This window comes from Corvus brachyrhynchos, unplaced genomic scaffold, assembly GCF_000691975.1.
Source record: "Corvus brachyrhynchos isolate BGI_N302 unplaced genomic scaffold, ASM69197v1 scaffold46, whole genome shotgun sequence".
Lineage (NCBI taxonomy): Eukaryota > Metazoa > Chordata > Aves > Passeriformes > Corvidae > Corvus > Corvus brachyrhynchos.
Genome location: NW_008238838.1, coordinates 4,254,430 through 4,266,490, shown reverse-complemented (window position 1 = coordinate 4,266,490; position 12,061 = coordinate 4,254,430). Strand labels below are relative to the sequence as shown.

At 51.4% G+C, this 12,061-nt stretch overlaps 1 protein-coding gene across 1 annotated transcript in view; it reads left to right on the top strand.

The window, feature by feature from the left end:
• Window positions 1-1,444, top strand: part of GRIK4 (glutamate ionotropic receptor kainate type subunit 4) — a 178,642-nt gene extending 177,198 nt beyond the window's left edge. Inside the window, exon 21 of the mRNA XM_017738362.1 lies at window positions 3-1,444. Within this exon, the coding sequence (XP_017593851.1) occupies window positions 3-110 (108 nt within the window). The 3' untranslated portion in view covers window positions 111-1,444. The remainder of the gene's footprint in view (window positions 1-2) is intronic.
• Window positions 1,445-12,061: the final 10,617 nt, after the last annotated feature.

Sequence of the window (12,061 nt, the reverse complement as noted above, 5' to 3'; positions counted from 1 at the left end):
AGTGCCGCCGCTTCCAGGGGCTCCGGGCGCGGCCGGCCGCGGGGTCGCCGGCGCGGAGCGAGGAGAGCCTGGAGTGGGAGAAGGCCACCAACAGCAGCGAGCCCGAGTAACGTTGGGCCTGGGGGCGTCGGGGTGGGACGAGAGGGTCCTGTTCCATTTTACAGAACACGGACTTGTACAATGTCAACTCGTTTTTAAATCAATAGCAGTTACCCGGCTTCTCCAGAGCAAGGTGGACCTTGGGGTGGATGCAACGGCGGAGGCCTGGCCGGAGGGCTGGCTGCGGTTTTGGTGTCCACTGCAGCCTGGCGTGGCAGGAGGGAGGTCCTCAGGCTGGTGGGTGTCCAGAGGTTGTCTCTGGGAAGGAGGGATGTGGTGGGTGGCTGGTGCAGCAGATATTGCCCACCCAGGGGCTGGAGGGGTTCTTGGAACTTCTCCCCCCTCCAAGGTCAGGAGAAAGGACACTGGCACTGCCTCTCCGTCACTTACTGGGGGATGTTCTCCGAGGGCAGGGGGTGGGACTTTTTATTTGCTGTGGATATGGGAAGGGAGGAGTCATTATTTTGGTTTTTTTATTTAATTTGGGTATGTCAGGACCCAGTCTCCAAGGCACCAGGTGCTGAACTCTTCTTCCTTTTCGGAGAGTGGCAGGTGGGTTGAAGGGGGAAGGGGAGGATGGGATGGGACACGCTCCCTGTGAGAAGCAGCATTTGCTGGAAGTCCATCTGAGGAGTTGTTAAAATTACTTATATAGAGAAATATATCTATACATAGATATATATACATATATTAAAATGCCAAAAAACAGCCAACAAACACAGTGAACTCAAAGAGGCCTTGAAACGCCTGGAATTTCAGGGGTTCTGTGTCTTTTGTTTTGTTCTGGGGTTATCTTTTGCCTTTTTTTTTGTTTTTTTCTTTTCCTTTCTGTTCTTGGGATGGGGTGGGGGGACCCTTTTGAGGGAGTGGGGAGCACTGGGGGAGGCTGCCCGTCCCCCCCAGCTGAGGGAGGAGGTGTTGGGACCCCCAAAGTGTCCCTGGCTGTGCTCTGCACGCTCCTGAAGTGACTCTGAGCTCTGCCCCAGGCTCACGAGCTCCCCAAATCCATGACCCCACGAAGCACCCTCACCTTTCAGGGTGAATTCCAGCCACACAGCATTTGAGAAAACCATGAGCCCGGGATCTCGTGTAAGGAAAATACTGACTTCCCTAGAAACAGCAGCAGCTCACCCTCTGCTTGGTACAGATGTGGGGTTTACACTGGCAAATTTAATTTTCTGATTGAAAAAACAAATTCTATGCAATTTCTGGTTGTAAAAGGAAAGAGACGACAATGGAGAGGGGCAGGGGAGATAAAGCCTTGAGTGAAGGTACATCCTGTTCTTGAATTGTTTTCTTTTCTTTTTGTCTTGAATGTACTGAAATAAAAGATGTCCTTGTATAATCATGGTTTTTTTTTTTCCTCCCCCTCTTTCCATCCCTATTCAGAGTCAGGAAAGTTGTGAGACAGTTTGAGGCCCGTCTGCTCAGGGAGAAACCCAGCAACTTGACAGGCAAGAGGTGCTTTGGCTGTTGCAGGTCTCTGCTGCCCGAGTGTGAACACACCTGTGGCGTTGCTGGTGGTGTAGCCGAATGGAAAACAGGAGTTAAAAAGCAAAGGTCAATTAAAAAGAAAGCCCAAACATCCGCTGATGAGGAAGGAGAGAACTCAGAACTGACAGCAGGGTGAGCAGGGATGCAGTTCCATCCTTCCCAGACCTGCTGGTCGGAGCCCAGCTGCCCAGGGGAGAATCCAGAGTGATTCCAGCAGATGTTTCTGAAGAGGATGTGCAGGGAATGGGGTGGGATCCAAGGTGATGGGCACAGCAGGATCATTCTGTTGTTCCCAGCAGGGTGTGAAGGGAAGCTCTGCCTCCCAGTGACTGTAAAACACACAACAAGGAGAGGATTTAGAGCTTGTTTTACAGGATGTCGTAGGAGATGTTCACAGAGGTCCTTCCTGGCTTTCACATCTGTGAGTCCACAGGGCGTTCCCCTCCGCCTGACTTAAACTGAGCAGTGAGGTGAGGTGAGGCTTCCCCAGTGCCATGGGGTTGGAGAGGCAGATCCTCAGCTGAGGTGAGTCAGTACAACTCCATCCAACCCTGCACGGAGCCAGGCTGGGCTTTCAGGGTCCTGACAGCAGCACTAGAGACATCTGAGAGTGCCTGTGTTGTGCTTAAAGGCCAACATGTTTCCACAAGCCGCAGAATGTATTCATCAAAAGGAAGCTGCTTTTTAAAATTTATTTACAGATTAGCAGAAGAAAAGGCTCCATGAATCATTTATCAGACTTGATGTTTTTTTCACCACTTCCCTGCATTGAATTAAAGAGAAATCTTGACAGAGCCAGACATTATTCTGCAGCTCCAAAGATCTTGCAGTCATCTGCTCAGACAGAGGATGTCAAGGAAAAAAATGATGAAATGCCACCTGGTTTCTGAGTGTCTTTGCTTTTTATCTCTTCTGTTAGCTTGCTCCACCCATGGTATTTTATATCTGGGTCTGTATTTTAAGGAGATTTGTTTCATGTCCCTCTTGCCCTCTTCTCTCTTTTTAATGTTACATTTTTTTTTTCTTTTAATGTTCAGAGGCTTTGCACTCAGAGCAGAAATGGACCTCAGACGAGGAGGATAAAAGCTGCTGTCATTGAGATGCTTTCTCTAATGTGCCTCTGTCCTGTATTTTCTGCTCCCTGGTAAATCCTCACAGGTCCCACCCTGGAGGGAGCAAGCAGCATTATGTGTGTGCTGGGTTTGTGCTCACACACGTTTGCATACCCAGATGGGTTTACATCTCACATATTCCCTCTGTCCCCAGGTTCTTTTTTTTCCTTTCCTCTCATCTTTGAAACCATTGTGGGGGCTCTTTTGCTCAGCCAGCCCCGATGCTAATGCAGTTCAAGATCTGGAGTAGCTTGCCTTGCAAAAGGCACTTTCCCAGTATTGCTGTCTCCTGATAAACCCCGAGTAATTCTAGTAAGATATCTCTGCCAATTCTGCTGGGAGCCAAAGATTAGATCAATTAAAATGTAATACTTTGCTTTATCCCCTCTAACCAGTGTGTTTGAGCCTCCTGCTGCCCTCTGTTTCAGGCTCACGTCTCTCCCTGCCCTGACAGCCAATTCTCCAGCCCTGGCTCAGTCGACAGCAGCCTGGCAGCTTCCTAACTAAAAGGCCTGGAATCTCTCCTCGTGGGCTAAAACCCGTGTTTGTGTTGTTTTTTCCAGGCAGTTCCACTTTCACCTAATGATAAAAAGCTGTTTTCTCCCTGGAGGTTGCATGGGTGAAGGTATTAACGAGGTCTGGACTAACCTGGGGGCATTTCCTGAACCTAGCCGTGTACATGAAATAGAAAAGGGTTGTTCTGTGAGCACAAAACCTTGGGAAGAGAAATGCTGAGCTATAAATTATAGAACAGACACTAAGCCCTCAGTGGTCCTGCAGCAGGAACGTTTTTAACCATTCCACACCCACAGAAATCTTCCCTGCTTCTGCCCTTCTCCTTGAGCCCCAAGTGCCTCACCAGGTAAGTGACCCAAAAGGTGGAGGGAGATGCACAGGCAAGAGGTTTTTTGCAGAGATTTGGAGTTCATAGAGGGTCTGGAAGGGATGTGAGTCCCTGTAAGCCGGCAGGGAACTGGGAGCTGCAGGGTAACTGGGATAGACACTGCAATGTGGGTAACTGCTTTGGATGGTCCTTGGGTGATGGCTCTGAATGGTAAAAAAGAAGGGACCTGTGGGTGAGAGCTGCTCACTGGAGGCTGGCTGGTTCCTAAGGAGGTTTCTAAGCTGCTTTCATTTCTTTAAGAAAGAGCAAATAAGCAAAGATGGTCTGGTTTGGGGTGAAGCTGTCACAGCTTGGCTGTGAAAATCCTGGTATGAGTGATCAAAGCCCCTCCATCACTGCAGTTCCATTTAGTTCTGCAGTTAATTACCTGCAGGATGGGTGTTTCTGTCTTCTGCTTCGCTTGTGCATCCAGTGAAGGTGATGGAATTTCTTGCAGTGACTTTGGCTAAAGGGGGAAAAGCGGCACTGGCCATCAGGAGGAGAGTGAGGCACCGCTCCAGGCAAGGGAAATAGCCCCAGCGTGGGCAGAATCAGGCAGAAGGAATGGCAAGCTGCCCTCAGGAATGGTCTGGGCTCACGAGTGACACTTGCAAGTCTGCTGAGGATCTAAGAGTGAGGGGACAGCATGTTTTCCTGGAGTGAGGGGCTGAACACAGCTCAGGGAACGGCTCAGTGAGCCCAAACACCTGCAGAACAGAGCATAAAGCACCCACAGTTCCAGAAACCCCATCAGGGTCTGATGGCCACTAACTGATTGAAAACACAGAGCTGAACTCTTCTGGGCACAAAGTGGCTCTCATGAATTCAGTACAAACAGGCTCCCCTGGAACCCGACACCACACTGGGAAAACCAGCCCTGTGGGACAATGGGCAGGTTTGTGCATCCTTCAGGGAGGGATTTTTCCCCTCCGAGGGGGGAATCTGCTGTGTTCCAGACGAGTTATGAGTCTGGGTGGTGGCAGGGCTGCATATTTCATCCCGGGGAGCTTTCCAGCTGGAGGGTGAGGATCTGCAGCTGTCCTGGCTGGGGGGGATGTGTGGCACCATCGCCAGCACAAAGGGCCACACAGCACTGGCTCCCCTTTTTCCCCTCCGAGGGGGGAATCTGCTGTGTTCCAGACGAGTTATGAGTCTGGGTGGTGGCAGGGCTGCATATTTCATCCCGGGGAGCTTTCCAGCTGGAGGGTGAGGATCTGCAGCTGTCCTGGCTGGGGGGGATGTGTGGCACCATCGCCAGCACAAAGGGCCACACAGCATTGGCTCCCCGAGAGCCCCGCCAGGGCCAGAGCACTATGAAAATGAAGGCAGCTTAATTAACAAAGGCTTTCTCCTGTGCTGTGTTGAGGTCTGCAGTTATCAGCCTAGCTGGCAGTTCTCAAAGACTGAAATGACAGTAGTTGGCTGTAAAAGAGATAACTGTCAGATTAGCTGGGACATATCTCTGCCGAGGTTTTTCTATATCATGCCTATCTTGAAGCATCTCCATGTATCAAAGGGACTAGTTGGCCATTTGCCTCTCCAAAATACCCTTTCCACCGTGATAAATAAGGCTCTGTTACAAGGGAAAGGCCTAACATTTCTTGTGCCTTGACTCAGGCTGGTTTGGAGCAGTGTTTGCCGGGCTTTGATCAATACGTGGAGACGAATCCTTTCTGTTGTTTTCAGTGTTTGATGTTTAGGGTACAAGGGACAGAAGATGTCTGTTGGGAGGTAAAGGCAGGAGAAAGGACATTCCTGGCAGGTTCTTCACAGGGTAAGTGGGATTTTCACCGATGCTGGTGAGGAAAAGGCAGTTTAGATCCATGTTTTTTTCAAACCTCTTCCATCTTTTTCATCAAATCCCAGACTGGTTTCAGTTGGAAAGGACCTTAAAGGACCTTGTTCCAAGCCCTTTCCATGGGCAGGGACACTCTGCCTTCCAAGCACCTGTCCCTTTGCTGTTCATCCCTAAATACTTCTCCTCGTGCTGCTCAGTCTTGGAAAAAAAGGTCTCAGCCTGGCTTTTGCCAGGAATGTTCCTGAACGGAGCCCTCTGGCTTCCCGGCTCTTGCTGAGCTGAGATTTAAAGCAATTTCCTTTCAAAGCCAGAAATGAACACAGATGAGGGGAAAGAACCAGGGGAGGAAAAGAAGAAAGGCCTTTTTATCCCCAGACGAGCGCTGAGATGTCTGAGCTGCGAGCCTAAAACTGATTGTTCTTCCAGAGTCTACAGCAGATGCTCCTGTGAGCTCATGAGCACAGCCAGGGAGGATGCTCTCATTGCTGCTGGCTGAGCTAAACTGCAACGAGGAGGTGAACACACAGCCCCTGGTTTTACTGAGCCTCTGCTCAGCCACAGCACCCTGAGCCCTCAGCTGAAATGAAGGTCAGGACATGGTAGGGAGCCAGGTGTGAGCAGAAAGCCACCAAATGTCCGTGCTCTCAGGTCCTGGGAGCCAGATTGTTCTCCCCTGTGAGGAAGGTCTGTCTGCTGGCCTTTTCTGATGGCCCTGGCACGCTGTGACTGGGTCAAATGGATGGTATTTCTGTTTGGAGCTGGGCCTTGAGTGGGAAACTGGAGTTTTGTTGGGGAGTGTCTTTGTGGAGGAAGTCTGCTGCTTCAGCAGATGTAATTTTTCACTCTAACCAATCTATTTCATTCTAATTCCTCCCTGTGAACACTGTATTTCAAGGGGGCATCACTATTTTGGAGTGAAACCCACTGCTTTTAGGTTTGTTTCGGATCATGTCCACAAGAAGCTGTTAGGAAACAGCAGCAAGGATGGCAACGCTGGGTGGCAAAAATGCCACCAAGCCATAGCAGGACCAAGAGAAGCTGCTGTCACAGCGCCCTGTGCTCTGTGCTTTGCTCAGGGGTATTTCTGGGTCACTTTCTGCTGTGTCCCAGCAGCGAGGACAGAAGCAGAACTATTTCTGCACCAGTTTGCTGATCCATGACAAACTCTGGGCTGAGTCTGCATCCCTTTCCTGCTTGGGCTTTCTTGCCAGTGAGATAAGGATGAAGCCCTGCCAGGCAGAGGAAGGATGGGGCAGGGTTGGAGGCCACAAACACTCAGTCTTGATGCACCAGCAGTGCTTGTTGGGGCTTTGGAAATGTCACTTTTGCCACCACTCTGTAAAATGGGGGTGACCTGAGTACTTCCCGACCTCACCCTGTTTGCTAAATACCCTGTCAGGGAATAGAAGTGGAGGAAAATCTTTGGATTAATGTGTAGGACTGGAGGGGGTCTGGCAAGGTTTAATCTGTTCCTGTTTGCAGAGGGCTCTGAGAGCAGGTGGAGATTTGCCAAGTGTTTGCCAACATTATTGGTTAATTATTACGAGTTCTGGCAGCCCACAGATGCAGCCAGCATCGTTCTCAGAGCGGGATCCAGACCTGTGTTGGAGTTGTTACACACAGAAGATGGGAAGAGACAGCTTCTAGCTCAGTTCTGTCCTGTTTTCCCAGCCAAAGCCCCATTCCAAAGTCAGACAGCAGTGGCACCTCTCTGTCTCATCAGAGCTACAAAGCCAGGGCATTTGGCAGAGGGAGGCTCAGCCTTTTCCACGTCTGGGCTCATTTCTGTCTGCCCGTGCCCTTTTTGTCTGAGTGAACAGGATGGAAATTGTGGTCCGAGATGAGATGTGTCTGGAACAGGTGGGTGCCATGCCAGGGACAGACCCAGAGCTGGCTGGCCAAGGGCTGTGAGCACCATCCATGCCCAGGCTGGGTCAGTGAGCTCCTGCCCGTGCTGTGGCACTTCCAAATGTGAGGATGCCACACTGAGGGGTCACAGGAGAGGACAGGGCTGGCACAGCAGGTCACACGTGGCTTTGGGGGTCTCCCAGGCACAGCAGGGCAGCTGCATCCTGCACCGAGTGCCCAGGGGGATTCTCCTGGTGATGGAGAGGGTGACAGCAGCCAGCTGACGGGTGTGGCCCCGAGTAGGGGAGATTCGATTTGCCAGACTTCATTTGCAGCAGTGCCATTGCAGGGTACCTGAGAAAGCTGCCTTTATCTAATAGTAGCCATCCAGAAAATGAAATCAACTGCATAAAAGGCTCAAGGTTCATTTGGTCCAATGAGCATGCCTAGCAATTGCCAAATTATGAAAATGCAATAGATCTTGAGGCTGCACCGGCGCTGATTTATTTCTGGTTTCTCCGTTTGAGCGTGCAGCCTCAATTTCCGAAGCTGAAAGCGGCATTGTCCCGATCTTTGGGCTGCTGATAATATTTTAGAATTATGGCCATGGAGAAATGTTTGCTCTAAAAGGTAACTTCAAGGTGCATTAGTCTCGGATAATTGACAGAGACTGAAGAAGCGATTTGGGAAGCGTTTGTGCGGAACCGAAGATCCTGGTGAAGAGTTACCTTAAATTAATGGTGTGGTGAGGAGCAGCTTGGACTTGATCAGCTGGCACTGGTGCTAAATGAAGACAGGCTCTGAAGTTATTAGCAAAATATCTATGAAACAGCTCTGCTGTGGATTTATGAGCTTGCTTGAGTCTTTGGGGGCCAAATCTGCAGTGTGCTCAGCATTCCCTGGCTTGGGTGGGAGCAGGGAATGCTCAGCATCCATCAGGATTGGGCTTTCCTGGAGCTCAGGTCAGGCTAGCAGGGCTCCCACCTTTAACTCCCTTCTTAATCCCCAGATGGAATGAAAGGTCTTCTCTGCACACTTAGTAAATCTCCAATTTTATTTCTCATTATTAAATCATCGAATTGGCCATAAATGTTTAAATTAAGTGAAAGGAAGAGAGATTTGTGAGAAAATTGAAGCCTCTTTGAGGAATTGAAGAATAATCTCCAAGGATGAAGAAAGTTGCATTTGCCAGACCCAAAAGTGAAAGGATCAAAAAGCTACAGAAAAGAAATAGAAAATTGCATGGTTTAAATCCTCTCCCCCGCCCTCCCCTAAAGCCTCTGCTGTTTTTAATATAGGGAGAAGTATTCTGATAAGCAGCAGAGTCTAAGAGATGCTCCTTCCTCTGCTGCTGCCATTATCTCTGTGTGTGACCCAGGGAAATTTGGTGACCTCGGTGTCCCCGTGTCCCCAAGTGTGACAGTGACACTCCTGCTCTGTGTGCAGCGAGACCTTTTGCACATTATTAGTGTGAGCTGGGAATTAATTGGGTTTAGACGCCTCACTCTGACTGGAATAAAGCCTGCTTTATTTTTTTTCATTAGCACAGTGAGTACTTAACTGATTTTTCACAGACTGGCTCTGATTCTCCATCTCAGGTAATTTTTCAGGAATACACGGTGGGGGTTGTTTGCCTTTCAGACCAAATGGTGGTGAAATTAGGGGAGTTTGTGGCTTTTATTCTGGATGTGACAGGGATTCCCTTCTGGCCTCAGTGTGTGCAACCCAGACCCTGGTAAGTGCCCCAGTGACAGTGGGTGACACTGATTTGTGGTGCATTAGAAACACGAGTAAGGAGGGAAGGCTTGGGACAGGATTATTGCCAGATATTGAGGATGTTTTGCTTGCTGAGTTTAATCAGGTCGAGCTCTAAAAGTAGAAAAATAACTTGGATTTGGTGGTTCTGTCACCTCACACGGGGTGAGGTATCACTGCTGGTATCCCCTGCACAACCCGGCAGAGGGAAGGAGGTGCTGATCCCAGTTCTCCCAGTTCCCATGGCCTGTTTAACCCTGGGGAAGCGGCTGTGGGAAAGAGGGGAGCCTGCCAGGGAGGGGCCAGGGCTGGTAAAAGCTTCGGCAAGAGGATACTTGTGTGCCAGGGAGGAGGAGATGGAGACCCACCAAACTCGAACAATGAGACAGCCAAGGTGATAAGCACTCCGAATCTGGGTTAGCTTGGGCTGAATTCAAACTGGTCCCTGGAGGGGGAAGATTGTTCTGTGTTAACAATTCCCTGCCCTGTCCAGTCTCCATGGAAATGGGCTCTAAAGTCAGCCAGGGGTACCGTGGCCACTTTCTCACACTTGCAGCACTGACCCAGTGGAGGTTAACACAGACATCTGCTCTATCCAGCCCATCTGTAATTATAGAAAGCTGCCCCTGAAATGTGTTTCAAATCAAACTGTGGTGCCAGTTACCAGCTAAAGTGTGCTCTGTCTGCCTTCTAGCAACCAAATAGCACAGGTGAGCTGAGCAAAAAGACCACGAGGATTGTTAGGAAAAGAGCGTGGCCTCTGAATGCAATGGAATTCTTTATCTCGCTGAAACAGATCCGAGAGGCAGAGGGGGAAGGAAAACCAAGTGGAGACAAAGCTCTCTCCGGAATGTATTGAAAGAACCAAATGAGCCGTTCAGAGCACAGAGAGAGAGGGTTTTTAGGGAGTGTTAGCAGGGCGATGTTCAGCTGTGCTGGCCTGCCCAGGAACCAAATAATCCCAATGTTGTGTCAATGGGGTAGAAAGGAAGAACGCCCAAGTGTTTTTCTCTCTGTTAAAGGGCAAACAGGCTCATGAAATGTATTTCAGCTTGGGCTGCTGCTGTGCTGGGAGGAGAGTGGGGGTGGCAGGGTGGCACAGAGCAGAACTGTGATGGACATGGTCCACGTGAGGGGGACTGTGACACCTGAAAAGCCCGGAGCCCTTCCACATCAGTAAATTTGCCACAGATGTGTAGCAGTGATGTGAGTCTGTCAGAACCCTCATCAGGCAAGGCTTTCTCCAGCAGAGCCTTGAAGATGCTGCCCCGTGCTTTGTTCAGAAAGCTGCTGTGCACCCAGTCCGAGGAGAAGCAGGGAGTGGCAGACAGTGTAGCTGCGTTTTAGTTGTGCTAATAGGTTTGGGCACCTCTGATTAGCTCATTAGATTCTATGACTAAGCCTATTACAGCTTTTAAGTTTGCAGCTGGGGCTGATGTGATGTGTTGATGGCTCCAGCTCTGGCAATGGTCTCATTTTGCTTCTTGGGAGGGAGATTTTCTGCTGAGAAATGCTCAGTGCAACTGGTTTAGCTCTGGGGATCCCAGAATTGCCTCCTTAGCCCGGCATGAGTTGTGTGGGTGCAAATCTACAACGCCAGCCCAAAGTGAGGCAGGGAATTCCTGGCAGAGCAGGAGTTAACGCAGCCCCTGGGCTGGTGCTGAGCCCCTCCTGTTGTCCTGTGCCTGGGTGGCACCCACAATGCTGCCATTGTGTCCTGCAGCCCCGGAGGAGCGTGCACAAGCCGGGGTGTGCGGGTGACAGGATAAAGCTGTCCCGATGATGTTACAGGCTGGGGAGATGCACTGCAGCCATTCAGCCATGACTGATGCTGCTCTCCTCCAGCTCCCCTGCCTCTGCCAGGCAGGACAGGCAGTGTTCCAGGCAGTTTCTGATTCCTGCCATGTAAACCTGGCAAGGATTTGGAGGTGGGGAACCAGGCTGGGTGGATTTGTCCTTATTCCCAGCATGATTTGTCATCCAGGTCAGGCTTGGAGCAACCTGGGCTACTGGAAGGAGTCCCCGCCCATCCAGAGGGGTGGAATGGCATAAGCTTTAAGGTCCCTTCCAACCCAAACCAGGCCGGGATTCTAAAATTCTGTCGTCCCTTCTGGGGCTGTGACCAGCCAGGGCAGAAAAGGCAGAGCCAGCACTGAGAGAAATGGGTGAACTGGTAAAGAGCCGGTGGGCACTGCCAGCAAAGGGGTGTAGCTGCTGCAGGAGCCAATACAGCCAGTGCTGCTCACACTTCTCATCATGAACATGCAGTGGTTATGGGTTTGCAGGTTTTAGGTAATTTTATGTAGCCAGCTCCAGCAGGACCCTGGGGGCAAGGGGGTGCCACCCTGGGGCAACTTCTGTGCCCAGAGCTGAACCCTGGCACTGCAGGGGTCTTGGCATCATCTCTGTGTGGCATCACAGAACCACAGGCTGGGCCAGGGCAAGGAGACCTCAGCGGGTCACCGTGTCCCCCCTGCTCCAGCAGGGCCATCCCGAGGCACAGGGCACAGGATTGTGTTCAGGTGGTTCTAGAATACCTCCAGTGAGGGAGACTCCACACCCTCCCTGGGCAGCCTGTTCAGGGCTTGGTCACTGAATAATAAAGTTCTTCCTCCTATCCAGGTGCAAATTCCCGGGCACCAGTCCCTGCCCATTCCCCTTGTGCCATTGCTGGCCCACCGGAGCAGAGCCTGGGCCCTGCTCGGAGCCCTCTCTGCGGGCACTGGCAGACGGGGATGAGGTCCCTTCTGAGCCCCTGAACAGCCCCAGCTCCCTCCTCAGGGAGATGCTCCAGCCCCTCCATCTTTGTCACCCCCCGCTGGCCCCGCTCCAGGAGCCCCAGGTCCCTCCTGTGCTGAGGAGCCCGGAGCCCCACACAGCACTCCCGGCGCGCCTCCCGGGGCCGAGCAGAGGGGCAGGATCCCCTCGCTGATGCGCTGCCATCGCTGTTCCCGGCGCATCCCAGGAAAACCCCCCCGGTGGCCGCGGTGACGTCATCGGCGTCGCCGTCTCCACGGCAACGGGGGAGCGCCCCGCCACGTGACCGCGCGCGGCGTCACGTGATGTTTGGAG